Genomic DNA, 20,179 nt, shown 5'->3' with positions numbered 1-20,179 from the left:
GTTATGTCTTGCTGCAATAGAGGGGAGGGGAGTTCTGTTTGAGACAGTACGACTACCGAAAAAAGTAATTTGGCCTTATATGTGAAATACAACCAAATTTTAGCCTCCCCTTTATTTTTGACTAGTCAGGCCGACTTCAACCTTGCTTTTTGGTCCAGAAAAAAAGACTTTATAAATCGTACATGTATACGAGGGTTTCATTTCATGAAAGTTGTACACTATTGTACCAGCTATGGTACAACATTATGCTGAAATTATGTGATTTATATTATAGCAAAACCATCATTCAAGTTGTTACGCTGGAAGAACTTAGACAAAAGTGATTCTTCAGAATTTTTTGTTGTAAGAAATCACTTCATTTGGTCGAAATTGTTAGGTCATTATGATAAAATCATGTAAATAAAAAATGCTCATTTTTCTTCCCCGGACTTGTTACAGAAAAAAACATGCAATTTCTGTCATGCAAGTCTTTTTGGCGCATCCGGTATTCAGGATTTTGTTCAATGAGATGAGGCGTTTCAGTTTTGTAAAATATGTAAATAAAAGTATTAGAATGCACCTTGTGAAGGAATGGCTCTTGAGCCTTAAAGTTAGGACTGAAGAATAAAGTAGATTCAGAATTTTTAAATTTACTTGTAAAGTGTGTTTCTTTTCTTTTGAGGGTTACAGTCATTTACAACATGCGAATAAAAAGGATTAATTCTGCATTAGACCACTTGTCTTCAGCGAAGGGGAGGTAGTACGGTAGATAGGTGAAGGGATCGTTTATTTGATGATAAAAGCATGGCATGTGGCACACAGTTGGAGTATCTCATGAGAAAGGTATGGGCTGTATAGGGCCATCGCAGATTTGTCATTGAAAAAAATAAAGGTAGAATAACAAGCAATAGCAGCCATTTTGAAAATTTTGAAAATTGCTTGTTATTCTACCAATATTTTTCGAAGGACAAATCTACAATGGCCCTATAGCCAAATATCTTTTTCATCATCTGTTTGCCAAATGCCATAAACTCAACAATCCCCAAAATGTTTCCCCTATCTGCCCCACTAATTAGGGGAAATACCATAATACGGAAAGTAGGAACCGCTAACGGTATTTTTACAAATCTCTGTACAGAAGTGGGTTGTTTCTCCAAACGTTTGCGAATGACGTTATAATTTCCAATGCATAAAAAAACACCCCCTTTCTAAAATTGTATTTCATTTTAAAGCCAAGTTACCATGATCAAACACACTGAAATAAGTCTACCTGAAATAGTACCGTTTGGAAGAAAACAACAAATGAAGGTGGTTCAGGGTGCCCATTGGCATGACTGTTGACAGGCATTCAAATCGTGGAATAATGCCAGAGAACAAAAGAGGAGAATATCGTCCGCGACTCCCAGCATACGTCCGTGATTGGGGTCGTGTACAATATGGGAGTCTTCCTAAAAAGTTGAGGTACAAACAAAAGAGGGACAATACACGACGTCCACGATCGACGGTGTGAATGCGACTATTGGGGGGGGGGGGGGGGGGGTATCCATTCAGACTGAGGACTTGGGACAATGGGGCGTGTGCGATTTCAATGGGCCCGAGAACCCGGGTCAAGGTCCTCGGGAGAGTTTCGTGTACAAACCTTATGGGAGCTGTCGAGAAGAAGAAGTACAAACAAATGGGAACAAAGTAAAATCGTATGGTACATGACTTTTGTAATAGTAAAATCGAGCTGTGTGTGTGCGTTTGCGGAATCCAATTGCTAGACCAAAACAAATTGTGCATACGTTTTGTCTGTGTTCTCAATATGTATCGTATCCAAAAGAAATCAACAGGTTATTTATTAGTTGTTATATACCCTACGTAAGATTTTGAGCAATTTTGTTGCTTCAAACGAAAAAAAAAATGCACAAAAAAGTAAACGATCTGATTACGTACCTTTGAAAATGCACTGATTAATTGTAGGCCTACTTAGTAGACAACATCCCAACCATCATGTATATTGCATTTTACTTTGTTACGTCATCCGAACAGCTCAACTGAAAAGCATTAAGATGTGTGTGGCATTTCTGAGGAGTTAAAAATTTAACGACTTTAGTCATGCCGAGAGATTTCAGTCCCTTATGTGACTAATAAAAAAGGCAATGTTTATGCAAACGAACTGTGTAGATTTAAATTGCTTAATGAAAGGACAAACACTAGTTAAACAAACAAAGGCAGCATTATGCAAATTGAATGCTTTATACAATCAATGTTTTGTTATTGCTTCATTATACATTACTCTATAGAGTACCGAAGTGTGACGTCAGCTGTCATTGTTCTGGTTTACTCTGGTTGGCGGGCTGATGTCTTCGCACACTAATTAAGCTGTGCGCGTGCCAGAATACGCCGCGCACTTCGCATAATCTGATAATCCATAGGCGATGTCCCATAAGACCGTACGTGGCTGGAGATAATTTATAAACCATGACTCGAAACCATTCTACGTGTTCTATATCATTGGTCTCACAATTATGGGCCAATACGAGGGCGCTAATGTTAGAGTGGGTCAAATATTTTGTCTAAAATTAATGTACCTACTCATAATTTATCCAAAATAACCCACTCGCTGACATATTAACTAAAATATACTAATGAGTTGCGGCGCAACGCACGGAAGTGGTTTGCCTTTTTTGTGTGCTTAAGATTTGACATTATTCCTTCAGCAAATCTCGTTCTATCTCCGGCCGATTTGATCGATTCAGAACAATCTGTACAAACAAACTGTCTTATTAAGGGGTGGGTGGACAATAACACGGCATTTGCTATTCACAGGACCATCGAAAGTGTGTGTATGGTTTTGCTTGGCCATTTTGTCCTCTATATCTAGCTCTCATCAAGATGGATATCTCTTCTGAGGTTTTCAACACGAGCGACTTTATTGCTGACGAGTTGCCATCTACTACATCCACCTTCCGCACAGTATGTATTTCTCTTGTGGTTGGCCTGATCGTTCTCGTCACGACCGTGGGTAACATCCTGGTCATCGCTTCTTTCGTCTCGGACCGTCGCATCAGGGCCGCCATGGGCAACTGGTTCATCTTAAACCTCTCGATCTGCGATCTCACCACGGGGGTTGCCGTGCTGCCGTTCAACACTCACTGGGTCATTGTCGGTCGCTGGAGCTTTGGTGAAGCCTTCTGCAAACTCTGGCTCATTGTGGACTTCTCCATAACTCACATCTCCATTCTTAGCGTCATCTTCATCAGCTTGGACCGTTACTGGATGGTCACAAAGACATCCAAATACCGCTCCTTTCTGTCAAAGAAAAAAGTTCAGACAATGACCGCCGCGGCATGGAGCGTCATCGTGATCTACTATACATTCGTGGCACTTGCCTGGGCTCCACTTACCAAGGAAAGTCCCTTTAATTATGACGAAGACTGTGAATTGGATGCCGTTTTGAACATGTATTTCACGATCGTGCAAATTATTTTTGAATTTGTTCTTCCCTTGATTGTCATCACGTATTTGAATCTGATTGTCTACACTGAAATAAAACGACGGTCGGGTGGTTTGAAAAGAATGGCGCACGCCTCGCTCAAAATGGAAGGAATACAGGCACCGTCAAAAATTCAATCAACTATTAAAAGGGTTCGGATGTGTTCGGTTAAACCGTTAGGAATTAAACACGATGAAGCTATGGCGTCACTCGATTCAGGTAGTGACTATGACATTCGTCAGATAGATTCACAGAATTCTGCAGTTGCAACCGCAGCAGAAAATAAAGGACCTGGATCGGCATGTCCTGGTGATCACGACTCGGTAAAAACATTTCCTTATTGCGAACAAGAACGCTCAGTCATCGACACGTCAACAGTTAGTTCTCATCGGCAGATGCCGGCAGATGTTGAGAATAAGCGTCATAGCATTGGTCTGACCGAAAGTCGGAAATCAGACCGTAGAAACCAAACAGTTACCCACAAGGAATTCAAAAAGCACAGGAAAGCAGCAATTACTTTGGCAGCTCTCGTTATCGTGTTTGTCATCTGTTGGCTGCCGTACCACATCACTGCCGCATGGAACATGATTTGTCGCGGCTGCGTCGGCGACCTTGCCTGGGAGGTTGTCAACTACATGCTGTGGTGTAACTCCACCGTGAACCCATTCTTGTATGCTATTACAAACGTTCGGTTCCGGAGGAACTTCATTCGGTTCCTCGGATGCCGACGGCTCCTGCGACAAGGAAGGAGACCTGTCAGTGATACTCTCTGATTGACTTCCGACTGGAAGAATTGAAACTGGACTAACTGTACTTCAGCCGCCCGTTATTCTGATGATGAGTCCCTTTTTCATTGTGTTAAGGCGTATATCATGCAGAACTTAGTCCAGAATGACTTGATAGTATTTCAATGCCTGGACATCTTTAATGTTTGCAGTTCAGTATAGTCTTGTACAGTAGTATTGTCTTGTACAGCTTGACATTAGTTTGAGAAGTAATTACGTACCCAAAACAGCATTAGTAACACACACGTCTATGGGAAGTGGCTAAAGTGTGTATAACTCCAGCGGTAGCCAAGTACTTTGGACACGGTATAATAATTGAAATAGTGGCGGATCTAGGCAAGGTTGTTGGGTTTCTTTTGCTCACATCCCACCCTGCTGACTATATGTTATGATACAAGTCCAATGGGGCCAACAAATAAATGGAATGCTAAAGTTCATGAATATATTCTCAAATTGCCTGAACATAGAACGCAGGAGAAAGGATCGTATTTTGAACATTTACCAGGGGGTGCCCCCGGACACCTCCAGCAGCCCCCTTCCCGCCTCTCTGTTTCATCACGGGTCCTCTGTATACACTTAGCTAGATTCGCCCCAGTAAAAACATTGCGTGTGACGCCATGAATTTGACGTCGACAGAGTGCGCGTGTCCCACTGTTGTGAAATAATAGCGAGGTTTCGATTACGCACGGTTAGCGGAACGACGACTTTTAGTGGCTCTGACGTCATCACTGTTTGTGCGTGCATGCGCAGTATGACTTTTACACTATCGGTACAGTCTGTAAATCGTCGTCAACACGAATAGCAGCTCTGCTAAACGTAAGTGGAAACGGATAGTAAAAAGTCAGTAATTTTGTCTAAATTTGAAGCGAAAAGCACAAGTAATGAATCAGTCATTATAGTTTAGAATGTCAGCATTCATGTTTGATTGGGTATGATGTGTGTTATCTGTATTTTGGTTGTGTATTTTTGTCTTGCAATGGAGGGATAAATTCTTCTTGTAACGTTCGTTACGTTCAGCCTTGTTTAGCATTAAGTGAGTGCACGTAGCCCAGGCCTATGCGCTTGGCTACAGTACAGTACACGATTTTTACTTCACTTAAGAAGGCCCAGCCATTTTTGTTCAGGGTGTTAATTTTTTTTACCTAGTGACGCTGAGCTGACATTGACAAAATGCAAGAAGTTGCACGCTAAGGCCGAATGAAAAAAAAAATGTTTCTCGTCCGGGTTTTTGAAAAAAGGAGGAAGAGGGGCTTTTTATTTTTAATTTTTTTTCAAGATGGCCGCCATTTTAAAATTTCTTGCAACCGTTGGTGTTTTCACTGTTCAAAGACACTTTTTGAAATGCAAGACAAGTTGGACAAGAGAATTAAGTGAACATATTTACAGTGACAGTGTCATTTAGTTGTTTTGGTAGGCCGCTATTGGGATTTATTTTCCGATGAATTTGTGGACTTTTTTGGTGTTTTTTACTGCATTTTCCAAAACAAACAAAAAATTCCAGGCGGCCTCCAAAAAGGAAGCGGTTGAGACGAGAAACATGGTTTTTTTTTTACTTCGCCTAATAAATCTTTAAAATTTGATTGAAAAAGAAAGAGTGAGAACTATGCCTCAGCTAGTGCTGCTGCTAGTGCTAGGCCTAGGGTAGTCCTAGTCTATGGCCCACACTGAGTAGACTCTACATGCTGGGTTGACAATTTTTTTTTTTTAAGAGTCAAGTTCACCAGAAGGAAGCACGGGAAAGTCCTAATTTTGGGGGAATATTGAGAGGTACGGGTAAGTGAACCCACCCTTCGCGTATTAGTTGGAATGATTGCACTAAAATTGTTGGTTCTTTTTTATTTTCAAATCCTCAACTTTGGGAAACAATATCTGTATGGCCCAGAATGTAGAGTCTACTCAGTGCGGGCCATTGACTAGGGCTAGGCCTAGGGTAGGCAGGGCTACCTAATGTTAGGCCTACGTTTTGTCTTCCAGAATTTTGTAAAACTTTTCCCAAAAACATAACTTTCTTTTTAATTTTGTTTATTTGTTTTAATTCTTTCAGAATTGCAATGAAGACTGCTCGATTTTATCCTGGCCTGGACATTGTACTCCTGAGGGAGGCATTGGCACTTTCAAGTGAAGACGGCCAAGGACTTTCAAAGGAAGCATGGGAAGTAATCCACAAGAACATCAATGATGCCATCAAGGCCAAACATATTTATGTTACACTAAGGGCGTGCAGAGACAGATACCGACATCTTCAGGATTGTCATAGAAGAGCAGAAATGAGCTCTCTTAGGGCGTAAGTAGCTTTTTCATTTTTTTGAATCCAAATATTTTTTTAAAAAATGGTTACAAAATTTATAACAATAGACCTTCCTATCCATCATTTTCCCTGTACAAAGTATTCAAATTTAGGGGCACTCTATAGATACGAGTGCTCAATCTTGAGAATGACCCTGATGGTGTTCTTTGCAATCTGCAGAATTTGCACAATCTAGGATTTCCCTATTGAATACGAGCCGAGTGTCTGGTAATGTTCTAATCTTAAAACATTTACCTTTCCAGCTCTGGTACAGATGAGGAATACGATGAAAGAATACAACTCCTAACAGAACTTGCTGACTTTGATGAGGAAAGGAAGTTGGCACAGATAAAAAGAAAATCTGAAGAAGCTGAAAAAGAGAGGCAGGGTGTAATCATACGAGAAGTAGCGATGAAATCCCTATCTGCAACGAAGACCAGGAATGATGACGTAACAGGTAATTTCCCGTGACCTTAAATATAATTTGAACATTATGTTGGATGGCATGGGTGGTGTAGTGCGTAAACCGTTCACCTCTCACCACTGTTGGCCCATTTTCGATTCCCGGCTAGGCCATAATGTGAGTAGAGTTTTGCGTTGGTTCTCTCCTGTGCCACGAGGGTTTTCTCCGGGCCCTCCGATTCCCCCCCCCCCCCCACCAGTTAAAAAAAAAACAACTTTCGATCTCTGGCGGAGCTTAGTGGTCATATAGAGGCCATGCCACACTAGGCAATTTATAGGCAACCACTCCTGGCAATCTCCAGGAAAAAAACATATTCACATTTAATTTTTACATAATTTACTTGGGGATAGCAAGATATATTTTTAGAAAAATGTACATGTATTTTGTACTATCGAGGTGTTCCCTTTTCTTGCAGTGCAGTTGGTTGCCTCAAGGCTGCCTGTAAAATTCTCCCGAGTGACAAGGCCTTATGGGTCAATGTGGCTGACTGCCAAAAGTGCCCTCGCATGCCTGTAGCTCGACCACTTTGTAGCCGTGTCCTTCCCAATTCAGCTTCTCAGCTGCCATTAAAAGATGATTAGCCTCCCAAATTGTTGTCATATTTCCAGTCCAAAATTTTTTTTTAACTTTCTTGTTTTCCTATTAAATTACTGGTTTTAAACAAAGAAAGAATATGTTTTATAAGATTGTCATTTTTTTTTGTTATTTTATTTTTCTTCAGACCCGGAGCTGACCCCACCACAAAGGAAACGCCGAAATACAGCGTCGGACTCATATGTCAAGTACCTTGAAGACAAACTGGAATTTGAGCGAGAAAAGTTTGAGTTAGAAAAAAAGGAAAGAGAAGCCAGGCTGGAAAAAGACAACGAAATGATGAAACTGATGATGACTTTAATAAAAAAGTAAGGTTCCACAGATTTCAGGACACAACTGCTTTGAATTCAGGTTCTTAAACTAGTGTGTCAGTGATAGCAGCATTCCAAAATGTTATGCCTACACCGGATTTGAATAGGCTACTCTGTTTTAATGTTCAAATTTTGAAGTTTTATCTTGCACGTTGCTGTTGGAAGTCAGGTATTCCAGCATGTACATTAATGGTTTTGCCCCCAAAAATGCATTTGAGCCAGAGAGTACCAAAGAAGATTCTGCCATAAATATAAAGAAAATAATCGTTTTATTATCCCATAAAAAGGACTCTGCACATTTTAAAAAGACCTTCTACAATAGCTGCAAACAAAACTTTGAAAAGAGGCTCTAAGGTCAAGTTCAGTTTTGTGATGCACTCATTTTCCAATAGATAGAGTCCTTATTAGTGAAAAAATTACAAGTCTCCAACCTCACGTTTAAGTGGTGTACAATGTCATTTAATCCCATACCCTTTCAGAGCATAATTTGAAACGTGACTGTAACATTCCATACATGATTTTTTCATTCTTCAAAAAGTCGAGTTCAACACTGACTTGACTGAATATTATGGGGATTCAGGGATGAAGTACATATTTCCCGTGCAAAGATATACAGACCTGTATATTTGAAATGCGACGTCACTGTTGTCTTTGGATGTTAAAGCATTTTGCACTGGAAGAGTATGAAATAAAATGACATTTTACACCACTTTAACGTGCCTGTGATCTTTTTCACACTTTTTAATAAGGACTCTATTGGAAAATGAGTGCATCACAAAACTTAATTTGACAATGGAGCCCCTCTTTAAAAAATGGCTGTAAGTTCAAGTTAACTTTTGCCCTGGAATCATTTCTGATTGGGTCAATATGATGAAACGGTTTAAAGTGACAATTTTTTTTTATTAACCTTCCAAGATCCACTTTAAAATTTGTTAAAATTCAAAGACATGTTCACATTTGACAATTATTCACGCTGCCAGTAACATATGCTGTATGAACATGTACATTGTACATGTTGGTTGATTTATGTACATTCTTAATTTTTGTTTATACATTGTATGATGCAAGTTCAGTATAAATGGTGTACATCTAAACCAGGCAAAGGTTGTAGGGGTAAGGTATTATTTGCAGACACTTTAATAATTTAATAAGTGTTAATAAAACCCCAAAACATGTACTTTTTTTGCCTTCTCATTTGTAATTGGAACAAAAAACTGTTTGCACCCCCCCCCCCACACACACACACATTGTTGAATTCTGAAAACAAACAGAGCATACCACCTAAAGATATTTCGAGAAGCCTGGTGAGACAACCCTTTACTTTGTACCCCCCCCCCCCCCCATCCAGGGGAGAGTTTTGGCGACCAGAAACATGTTTGTGCATTGGTCATTGGTTAAGCATTTTCGCGAGATTGGTTGAGTTGTGAGGACGTAATTGTTCCGACCAAACTGTAACCAAGATTTAGGCTTGGTTATGCCTGGTTTTAAAATGGGCGGGCGTTAAAAGTTACGCTTGAATTTGTTGAGAAATCACTCAACAAAAAATTGAATAATTGAACAATCTAATATTCACTTTAAAAAAATACATTTGCACATTATACTATGAGAATGTTGTCGTTATAGATGATTGCATACGTCACGAATTGTTTCTGGTAACGGACTCGTTTTCGCAGACTAAAAACTTGTTTGTGATCACAAAATATGTTTACATCAGAAACATGTTTCTGTTCAGGGTTGCGAAAATACGCCCCTGTTAAAATATTTAATTCACAAAGAAGGTTTGATATTTTTTGGGTTTCCAAAATTTGCTTGGTATATATCCCTGTTATGTGATTTTTGTCTTTCCTTCCACTATTAAACATTTACATGTTATTAATAAACCATAATAATAATAATAATAATGTTTTTCTTTTTCGCTTTGTATCTTGTGTATCATAACACTACAAATATTGGATGCACATGAGTGCAACGTCGCAGATTCTAATCAGGAGTTGAAAGCTGGACTATTCCATTTCACGAATCACGAGGCGCAGCGAGTGAAATAGAAAAGCCAGATTTCACTAAGCGATAATATTCTGCTACATTGCACGAACAAAATACATTCAATATTTGTTTTATATCACTCACACATTTGATATTTTTTCACAATACTGACACAAACTAGACACGGAAACTTGTTCAACCCACACTCGGGAAAATTCTACAAACACCCTCTAAACAACTTGAACGACTCCACACTGGACACCAACCTTGTCACTTGCAGCACGACCTTGTCTTATTTGGACAAATGGGCTGGGAACAAATATTTTGGAGACGACGCTGAAAACACGGGTTCAATGTCCGCAAGCGTCCAATACTTATTTTAATATTGGACGGGCCTGTCCAATGTTGTTTTGGAACGATATTACGCGCCGCGACGTGTCATGGTTATAAATACATAGCAAAGTAAGGAATGACACGTGACATGTGTCCCACCAATCAAATGACAAGGATCTGTGTGTATGGTATATAATATTAGTTATCACACAAGCAAGAGTGGAATACGGGAAAATATACCTTAGTACTTCTGCATCCCATATCCAACTCTGCCTTCAGCCTCCTTGGATATGAAATGAGATGCAGATAGCACTATTTTTCCATATTCCACGAGCACACGTGATAATGAATTTATCTTCAAGCAAACTTGACAGGCAGATGGAGTTAGAACAGCGCAATTAATACGCAGAGTGCGATAAGCCATCCAATTCTATATAAATATCATACTGTTGTTGCCATGGATTTATCAATCAGAATCAAGGATTCAAGTTTGCCTGAAGATAATTATGTAGTAGGCTAACTAGAATGCCCAATGTTATAAAAATCACTAAATTCTTGCATATTCAGGACTCATAGAAAAGACGGCTATGTAAATTATAAAATCATGATAAATAGTTCTCCAAGGAGGGTGGGTCCAACTGGAAGTAATTACTTGTCTGATTTCCATAGACACAAGTATGGCAGTTAGTGAGAAGCCCGCCGACCAGGTAGTACTTTGCAACTGGGGATAATAGTACTTTCAAGTTCTTTCGAAAGTCAAGGAAGGCGAATAGTTTGATCATCTTTCCAAATTCCCACTCAACACATTCTCGCACTGATGACATTCTTGAGTTGAATTCTTGCTCCTCAGCTGTTACGTTTGCCCCTTTGAATGGAGCTTGTAGATAACGTCTGAGTGGATACGCAGGATCCCCGTAAAGTGCAAATGGCAATCCATTTCTATCGGTCAGATTTCTTCTCTCAAATTCTTGTAGAAGTCCACTCATGCGAAGGAGAGCGCTGTCATGTCTTCGCCCCTCTACTGGGCCGTACAGATGTGTAATCAATCCACAAGGTAATACCACTGACTGGAACTTTAGGGCATGTATCCTTTTGTGCCCATTATAGCACACTCGCTGATGATGAGTTGGCCTACAAATTGGGCGAACTGTCCCATCTATAAATCCAAAGCAATTCTGCAAAGGTGCCCCTTTGTCATGAATAACATCCGCATAAATTTGTAGCTGTGCACGATCTAGCCATGGATTATCAAGGGATAGAAATCGATGGTGATGCAAATCATACAAAAGTTCAACGGTCTCATTGATAACCAGTGAAAGTGTGGATTTTGGCCTCCCGAACAACTCCTCCAAGTCAGATAGGCGATTTGGGTAAGCAAATCTTCTGAGTACCATGCAAAGAGCATCAAGACCACTGCAAGTGGACCCGTTCTTTAAAATTAGTTTCTCAGGAAGTCCAAGTAAATCTCGTAGCCGGTAAATGTCATCCTTCAAAAATCTGAACTTATCCAAGCACTGATTATTTGTAAGTGTCACTATATCAAACCTGGGCCACTCTGGATTGAATGTGACTCTCGTTGGTATCGGTGCATTGGCCAAGAGGAGGTACATCAAATCGTTATCTTCATCTTCAAGTGCAAAATCAAGTAGTCTCATGGGCGCTGCCATCTTGAAGAGTGCGCCCTCAACAGTTATCCTAAATGTAACCGTGAGGTCATAATCGAAACCCTTCTGCTTGTCGCGTCGGAACGACTGCGTACACGTTCGTGACGTGTAGCTAATTGTAGTCGTGCACACTAACCGTTCGCAATCGAAACCTACCTAATAATGTATTTGTGACGTACGACCACTGATCTCTATATAAAGACTGGATAGCTAATAAAGAGCCGCACAATGTACGAATTTGACGCCATATTGGTGAGACCGGCTGGTGATCTACAAAGGACAAGTTGTCGTTTTTATAGACAGCATGATTTCTTTTGTAACGTCGCGGTTCACTTGACTTATATTTTGACCACCATCACTGACCAAGGTTAACTACAATTTGTCTAACGTCGTGGTTACTAAAATGCCGCAAATATAACTTTTTCGGCGTTTTGAAATAATAATCACTACGGAAATGTGTCCCTTTTAGAACATCATAATATGTGTACGTGACCAAAATGCGCGTCAACTGTTGATACAACGCGCGCGTATTTACGCGTAGAACGTTCGTATTATACGCGGCCATCTTTGTGAGACCGGGGCGAATTGGTCAATATGCAAAGTCTACTGTGTGAATGTTGTATGCATATCCGCTATCCAGTCTTTATATAGAGATCAGTGCGTACGACACGCGCAGTTTTTGTCAAGGAAACGTTCATTTAATTTTTAATAAGCCACTACACGCAGCAGGTTGGTTTTCAAGTTGTTTGTCACTTGTAACTTCTGTTTTCTGGATCATGCATGGATGACTGAAACACAATATTTGGACTTCGTTACGGCACGGCAAGGCCTACTTTGACCATGCTGCAGTGGGCGAATAATGTTGTACTCTTGGTGGCATCGGCTCTGTTCCTGGACAAATTGGTGGATTGTTTGAACCAGACAAGAATGTTTATCATCAATGATATCTTACTGAATAGGTAAAGTAATTGGCCTAACTTACATGCCGATTGAATAGTTCAAATTGTCCCGGGTTATGTAATGACAAGGCGGAAAAACATAGCATTGGAACAAGAGGCAATTTTTCAGAGGTTTCTTTCATATTCATTTTCTAAACAATTGCCTGATTTAGTTACAGAATTCATATCTTCCTAGCTAGATATTTTCTTATGCATTTCATGAAAACCGCTTCATGGTAATGAACCATAATTATTGTCTTTACCTTTTTTGTATTATTTGTGTATAAAGGAAACCTTCTTTAGCCAACCGGCTCGGTTTGACACACGACGAGGATGCCCAAACTCATGATCTGGTAGCGAAGACCATACAGACTCACGAGTCACGGCAAGATACTGAAGTCCTTCGTGACGAGGTCCATCGCCTCAGACGACGTCTTGGACAGCTCAAGACAAGGGAGGGCCAGGCTCTCATGAAAAGCAGAGCATGTCTAGAACGCAAACTATTCCTGCTTCGGGAGAAAGACAAATTGGACAAACAGACCCAAGAGCATCGGAAATGCATGAAGCAGAGGTGGGCAGGTCACTGTGACGAGATGAGATCCCTGAAGCAATCTCTAGCTGATACTCTGAAAAGAAAGAGCGAGTTGGTGTCAGAAGTGGGATTCCTGCGAAAAGAGATTAGGGTTCAGAAACACGCCTTGAGAGCAAAATCGCGAGAAGTGAAGCACATAAAAATCTTGAGAAAAGCAGCATCTGATGAGGTGAGATACGCGAAAGCTCTGATGGAGAATACTCGTAGGCGTCTGGAAGAGATTATAGCCAGCCACTGTCGCTTTATGATGCACCGAAGCCAGGGCAACTTGGGGCTGAGGGTCCGGGTAGCTGAGCTGCGTGTCCAAGCCAAGCAGACCAAGCTGGTATGCATCAGGCAAGCCTGGCGGAATCTTCTCACACGTATGCGAGTAGACAGCCTGCGGGGTGAATTGGGTCGTCTCCGAGTTGACTTGGTCCCAGAGTCTGAAGTCCTTCAGATGAAACAACAATGTTACAAAGTTCATAAAATACTGAAAGGGATGGGTGTGGTCTTCCTTGTAGAGGGGCTAGCGTGCTTGGGATTCTTCATGATGCAGTTATACATGTAGGCCTAATTCAGAAGTATCTGAAAATGTGACATTGTCCTAATTAAGCCTTCAAAAATGCAGGTTTAAAAACAAATTGAAAAGGCACAAGAAAATGGATTTAATATTGAAACATAAAAACAACAGACAATAACCTGAATAGGCCTACTGAAAACTTTGGTATAGCTTTTGGACGTTAAGGGGGCTCATTTGACAATTTTCAGATGTGGAGTATATTTTTTGTGATTTTAATTTCATCAAAGTTAAAACTGAACAAATAATTATTATAGTTATCAACTTTTTAACTGTATTTTTGTGAATCTGAACCATTATAGTGAAGTAGCTGCAAAATGGTTTTGGTTACCGAATCTCACTTGAAAAAGAATGTTAAGATCCATTATCTTAATAGCCAACATATTCATGTACATGTACATGTAATAATTATGAAAATGAATAACACTGCCGAATACTGCTTACTGACTGGATTGAGAGAGCCTAACTACATGTAATTCTTTACAGGAGCTCTCTCAAAGGCAAAATGACAGTCTTACAGAATTAAACAGTGATTAAACATGGGAACCGGCCTGGACCAAAGGAATGGGAGTGGTATCGGGTAGAGATCAAAGGAAATGAAGAGACTAGGGGAAGGGGCAGGGAAAGGAACGCTGAGTGTGGTAGGGGTTGGCAGATATAAAAGGGGGTGTGAAGAGAGGGATATGATGCAGCACGATGGCCAAGTGATTCAATGCCCTGTAAAATCACATCTGAAATGGAACAGGTTGAGATGGTGACCATGCAACATGGATGGCTAGTCTCGTATAGTCTTGACAGTCGATCGATGACTATTGTAACGCAAATCGGCTCTGTCAGGTAGCCAGTTCAGACCGATCAAGCCCTGCGGTTGTAGGTCACGGTCTTGGATAGTCAATTATCGCATTAACACTGAACTTCTAATGTCCACAAGCGAAGCGTAACACTTCAATGCAATCAATGTAGTCATTCTCTGTTGCAATGAAGTTCCAGACTTCATTTGTTCAACTGATGTCTACATCCAACGCTCACATCATGTCGATAACAAAATCATAACACCTTACCGAATCTAACCCCTTTTATAGCAAAATCTCCCCATAGAAACCATGTACAAAGTCATTACAGTGTGGTTGTGTAATCCTATTGCAATCCAACGGTGCAATTTATAACCCTAATTTACATATAGCTGACTCTGAAAAAAACAACACGGCTTAAACTGCTGGGTGTACAAAGTAGTACATGTAATAAATAATCAACTCTGGAGCGTTACATATAGGGCCCAAAGAGTCAGAATTCTTGGTCGATTTACATTTTGACCATTAGCTTTCTTATCCCTCGGGAATGTCCATTGCTACAGCACTGTGACCGCAAGCCTCGACCATTCAAAGCGTGAATGCAAGCGGCCTTTGAACACGATGATCGCTGCCTTTTTTAGTTGGTAACCAAAAGAACCTTCCTATTTCGCTCCAAACAGGACGCTGGGAAGGGCTGATGAATTCACGCTCTGATTGGATAGATTTTGCGTGACCTGCGACCTGCAAGTCATCACGGCCACGACTGTGACCCAGCAAGGTTTTAAACGGCTGAGTCATCACTCGTTTATTAATTCATAATTGTGTGTTTTCGTTGAAAAGCGTAATAATGTAGGAAAATCTTTGTATAAAACCTTATCTTTTTTTGTACATTTTCAATTCCCGTCACTTCCTCAGGCTCCGTTTCGAATTCACGAAGGGTCAAATTGCATATTATGCGACGTTCAAAATGTGTCCACATGGTCCCCAATGAAAATGAAACCACATCCGGTATGGAATGTGTGCATTTGAGAAAGTTTTCGTATGGCATTTGCTGGCATTGGCGGTCTTAAACAGCTGCAGCCAGATGATTTATACATAGGTCATGATAAATTACCCAGAATGCCATCCCCACTTCCTTCACAAGATTCTGTGAAGCTCATCAGCCCTTCCCGGCGGCGATTTTTTTTTCCATACCACATGATGGCTACTATACATAGAATTATGCTGGAGGGCCCTAGCAAAAGCATAATGTTTAAAACTACCACATCGATCGAGTCACTGCTGTAGTGTCATGGATATTACAAATCCGATGGTGAGAGTTCGATTCCCATTGGATGCTTTTTTAAATGTCTTCTTCTTAACTTTTTTTTCCTCTTAAAAAGGTTTGTCAGTCATTCGGAACATTTGTCTTTTACCAATATGTGGTTTGGAGTGTTTTTTTTTCTCAAGGGAAAATAAAGTCCGAGACCCAGACTTGCAACTCAACGTACTCCGAAATGCGTACGGAAAAAAATCGCTTCCCGGCGCCCTGTTTGCAGGGCGGGGGGTACGAGCGAACCTCCCTATATGCTGCATAATAAGTCATGTCACGTCGTTGCTCTTCTTTTTTTTATAAATATATTTTACGACAAGATAGGTTTTACAACTGTGCAGTTGTTAGATGTGAGTTATGAATTCAAGTTATCGATGTGCAGTTGTTGGTAAGATAAATTTGATTTTTTTTTCCAGATAAGTTATCATGTCTTTTAATTGGCGATATATCATTTATGAAACATGATTTTTTTGGGGGAAATTTTTACAAGTTTCCATACTAAAGGTATAGAGCATTTTGTTCGTCATGAAATGATTGTTGCTGTAATGTTGACCACATTGATATCCAACTGGGAACAAACACTTCAAAATCTTCGCTCGTACCCCCCGCCCTGCAAACAGCACGCTGGGATACTCTGATGAATTAACGCTCTGATTGGTTGGATTTTGCGTGACCGGTGACGTCCAGGAAGTGGGTCTAGGCACTGTAAGACATGAACTTGGGGGTCACGGTAGCCTCGCCGGCGGTTGGACGCGTCGGCGGAGCTCCGCCATGCCGTCGGCGCGTACTGCTCGACACCCTGGGGACGAGGTTGCTTCGCTAGCGCTATGCATGCAGTCATATGTCTATGCATGTGGTGCATTTAAAATACAGCGCGAACAGCGACCTCAGTGGGGGGGGGGGGGGGGGGGCCGCTGGGGGGGGGGCGCTGGGGGGGGGGGGGCTGAAACATTTCATGGGGGGCGTCATGCAGGGGCGTCAATCGCTTCTCAAAAGTGGGGGGGGGGGGCGGACATACCTTGATCAGAACTGATGTGAAGCGCGAAGCCCTTAGGGTGTGGGGTTCGGGGCCCGCTTAAGGGCCCCGAAAAAAAATTTGATTCTAGATGTTCTGTGGTGTGATCTGAAGCAATTTCTTACCACTTTCCTCCATGTTAGTTTTCTTAGCAAAAGATTATTATTTGAACATCGTTTTCGATGTTGGAGTCATTGAATCAGCTATCGGTATTCTGAGCTATAGGCGTGGGGTTCGGGGCCCGCTTTAAGGGCCCCGAAAAAAATTGGATTCTCGATGCTCTGTGGTTTGATCTGAGGCAATTTCTTACCACTTTAACCAATAATTATCTTAGCACAAAAGAAAATAATTTAAACATATTTTTCGAGGTTTTCTCAACTAAAGGCATAAGAAAAAATTTTGAACATTGTTTTCGAGGTTGGAGTCATTGAATCAGCTACCAGAATTCTTAGCTTTAGGCGTGGGGTTCGGGGCCCGCTTGATTCTAAATGCTCTGTGGTGCTATCTGAGGCAATTTCTGACCACTTTAACCAATGTTTTCTAAGCAAAAGATACATTGTAGTACATAATAGGGCCCTGTAAATGAGACACGAGTTTAAATATCTGGGGGGGGGGGACATTTGATATTGTGTCCCCCACCCTTCAAAAAGTGGGGGGGGGGGGACATGTCCCCTGTCCCCCCCCCCCAGGATTGACGCCCATGGCGTCATGTAGATCAATGATAATTTTTTTAGAAACTCAAAATCTCAGGGGGGGGGGGGCGACTGGGGGGCGACAAGGTTTCATGGGGGGCGGTCGCCCCCCCCCCACGCCCCCCCCCCCCCCGGTGGCTACGCCACTGCCGTCGGATAATCAGTGTAGTCGCCGCGCCGGCCTATTTATCCGCATTCCGTATATAGTGGAGCTGCTTAGGTCCATTTTTCTCCAAAATCGTGTACTTTGTGGTAAAAGCATGAAAATTGGCACCTGGGGTCAAAATGGGCTAAATCGTCTGAAGATCGGGGCCCATCCTGGATCTTGCCCATTTTGGGGGCGGAGCTTGACTTAAAAAAGGGGGTGCAAACAATACAAACTCATAAAGACTGTATTTAACATCCATTTCCCTTGTTTTTCTATGCTTTTAAATAAACTGAAACACAAAATAAGTCATTCTAGCATTCTAACACCTGCTATTTTCTGGATATGCCATTTTGGTAGATGGTCAAAACACCTTTTTTAAGCTCTTGCAGGAGCTTCTACGTGTCACTTGGTGGTCGGTCGGTCTGTCCGTCTGTCTATTCTCGAAATTTGAAAATATATACATGTATACCAAATTTTAATTTTCAGAAAAGCAAACAAAATAAATTAAATACTTAACAAAGATTGTAACAATTCGGAAAGATGTATGTGAAAAGTTTGTAAATGGAGGCAAAATATGTGCTGTAATGTTATAGTCACGTGGTATTTATCACAAATCGCTATAAATCTAGGTATACATCTAAAGTATGGTGTTTCTATTAAGTGCCATCGGCGTTAGTCTGGTTCCCAGACCATAAGATTCCGAGTATTCCTGATGAATCTTAGGTCCAGTAGCCTCCGGTAATACAATGTATTACAATTTACGTCACGTGACTAAAACGGGAGGAATTCCTCCTTTTTCCGAAAATTTCCGAAGTTTGCCGAAGTCGTTTCGCCGACAATCGGATAGCGCCCGAGTATTTCCGAGTATATAATATAGGTTTAATTAACTGCTAATTGCTTATTAACTTTATTTTAAATGAGTTGATAATTAATATACATTGTTTTCATTTAGAATACTTGAAATTCAACGACGATTTTGTGCCGCATCAAATATACTCGGATCGTACGGGCGAACTTTTTGCTGCGTCATGTACAATTTTGAATTTGACGACCGTTACCGAGATTTTCCAAAACTCGGTCTTCATTCGGCTCCGCCTGCTAACAGTGCTATTTGGTTCCCTAATTTTGAAGATTCCAGATCAACATTACTCAATGTTATCTTAAAAAAAAATTCAAACTGTATTATCATAACTGTATGATATTACGAAGCAAGTGATTTATTTAAAGATTTGATCAGAACATTAAAAGCTACAAGTGATAAAGCGAAATCGGAAACGAAGCCGCGCTTTGAAAAAGGGCCATTAATGTCGTCATGTTTATTTTTAGCCACGGAGGCTGCCTGACCTACAATTTAAGACGTGAGCGTCGGGAATAACAGACTACCATCGGCGTCGCATTACATTTTTTGGGCGTCGTATATTTAAGCTCTGGCAGGGATCGTTTCGATAGATTTTATGCAAGACTTTCAGGCAAGACGGCCAGAACTTATTGTGCACTCACACTTGTTTGCATTGTTCGAACTTTTTTTCCAAATGCTTTCAACTTAACAAAGATGTTGTTTTTGTAAGTTTATATTAGCCATCGACTGAATTCACATTTTATATTCGAGGCACCGTACGTTAGGAGGCGCTCTGACCATCGTTTTGTGTGAATTATTTTGTGATTTGCCCCCAGCTCATAATGAGTGTTATCTGGTGATCAGGTGCAACTGTGCAACCCGATCACCATTCTGAAATGGTTATAAGGGCGGTCGGCATCCTGACCAACATAACATTTCTCTTTAAATTAACTCAAAAAAAATAAGAAATGATACACCCAAAATTGCCATTTCTGTAATCGACAGAGGGCGAAAGACTTCGTACCCTGAGTCCGCATATCCACAGATAAACAGCGCATGCATATTTGCGCTGCAATTTCATTCGATGAATCAGGGTGCATTGTGTCCGCCAGCCCCCCCCCCCCCCCCCCCCCAAAAAAAGGAAGAAAATCTGATATTGTGGGAGGGGAGAAAAAAGGCAGTGACCACCGATCGAGTGTGGGGTTCAGTTAATATTTCTAATTGAAAATAGCATAATGTTCGTGTCGTTTTCTGCTAAACGAGAATGTCATTTAATTTGTTATGTCTTTTTACGTAAACCAATATTGTTCTAAATTAAGTGTAGTTACATGCATCACACAAAGTTTTAAGGATTAAAAACTTGCCTTCAAATATCTGTCTTGCAATTTGTTTCTTAGTCCTCACGTTTATAAAGTTA

General features: G+C 40.9%; 3 protein-coding genes across 3 annotated transcripts; all 3 read left to right on the top strand.

Moving 5' to 3' along the window:
* The first annotated feature begins 783 nt into the window (after window positions 1–783).
* On the top strand, window positions 784–4,297 carry LOC119720925 (muscarinic acetylcholine receptor gar-3-like). The gene is made up of 2 exons (XM_038190791.1): window positions 784–822; window positions 2,791–4,297. Exons 1-2 carry the CDS (start codon window positions 784–786, stop codon window positions 4,228–4,230), a joined length of 1,479 nt encoding a protein of 492 aa, XP_038046719.1. The 3' UTR covers window positions 4,231–4,297.
* A 696-nt stretch (window positions 4,298–4,993) lies between these two features.
* Window positions 4,994–8,348, top strand: LOC119721091. Its single transcript, XM_038190984.1, has 4 exons — window positions 4,994–5,058; window positions 6,287–6,526; window positions 6,793–6,986; window positions 7,714–8,348. The coding sequence occupies exons 2-4, from the start codon at window positions 6,294–6,296 to the stop codon at window positions 7,896–7,898; spliced, it is 612 nt and encodes a 203-aa protein (XP_038046912.1). The 5' UTR covers window positions 4,994–5,058; window positions 6,287–6,293; the 3' UTR covers window positions 7,899–8,348.
* A 4,254-nt stretch (window positions 8,349–12,602) lies between these two features.
* Window positions 12,603–14,413, top strand: LOC119720831. The gene is made up of 2 exons (XM_038190685.1): window positions 12,603–12,836; window positions 13,105–14,413. Exons 1-2 carry the CDS (start codon window positions 12,718–12,720, stop codon window positions 13,955–13,957), a joined length of 972 nt encoding a protein of 323 aa, XP_038046613.1. The 5' UTR covers window positions 12,603–12,717; the 3' UTR covers window positions 13,958–14,413.
* Window positions 14,414–20,179: the final 5,766 nt, after the last annotated feature.

The sequence above is a fragment of the Patiria miniata genome, unplaced genomic scaffold (assembly GCF_015706575.1).
Source record: "Patiria miniata isolate m_02_andy unplaced genomic scaffold, ASM1570657v1 HiC_scaffold_9, whole genome shotgun sequence".
Classification (NCBI taxonomy): domain Eukaryota; kingdom Metazoa; phylum Echinodermata; class Asteroidea; order Valvatida; family Asterinidae; genus Patiria; species Patiria miniata.
The sequence above is the reverse complement of the archived record's forward strand: the minus strand, read 5'-3'. Positions and strand labels throughout refer to the sequence as shown.

What these genes read in the sequence shown, in the direction of transcription:
- LOC119720925 (XM_038190791.1), top strand. Translation starts at nt 784, where the DNA reads ATGGCATGTGGCACACAGTTGGAGTATCTCATGAGAAAG. An exon ending in TGGAGTATCTCATGAGAAAG is followed by an intron (nt 823 to 2,790) that starts GTATGGGCTGTA and finishes TGCTATTCACAG; the next exon opens with GACCATCGAAAGTGTGTGTA.
- LOC119721091 (XM_038190984.1), top strand. Translation starts at nt 6,294, where the DNA reads ATGAAGACTGCTCGATTTTATCCTGGCCTGGACATTGTACTCCTGAGG. An exon ending in GAAATGAGCTCTCTTAGGGC is followed by an intron (nt 6,527 to 6,792) that starts GTAAGTAGCTTT and finishes TTACCTTTCCAG; the next exon opens with CTCTGGTACAGATGAGGAAT. An exon ending in CAGGAATGATGACGTAACAG is followed by an intron (nt 6,987 to 7,713) that starts GTAATTTCCCGT and finishes ATTTTTCTTCAG; the next exon opens with ACCCGGAGCTGACCCCACCA.
- LOC119720831 (XM_038190685.1), top strand. Translation starts at nt 12,718, where the DNA reads ATGCTGCAGTGGGCGAATAATGTTGTACTCTTGGTGGCATCGGCTCTG. An exon ending in AATGATATCTTACTGAATAG is followed by an intron (nt 12,837 to 13,104) that starts GTAAAGTAATTG and finishes TTGTGTATAAAG; the next exon opens with GAAACCTTCTTTAGCCAACC.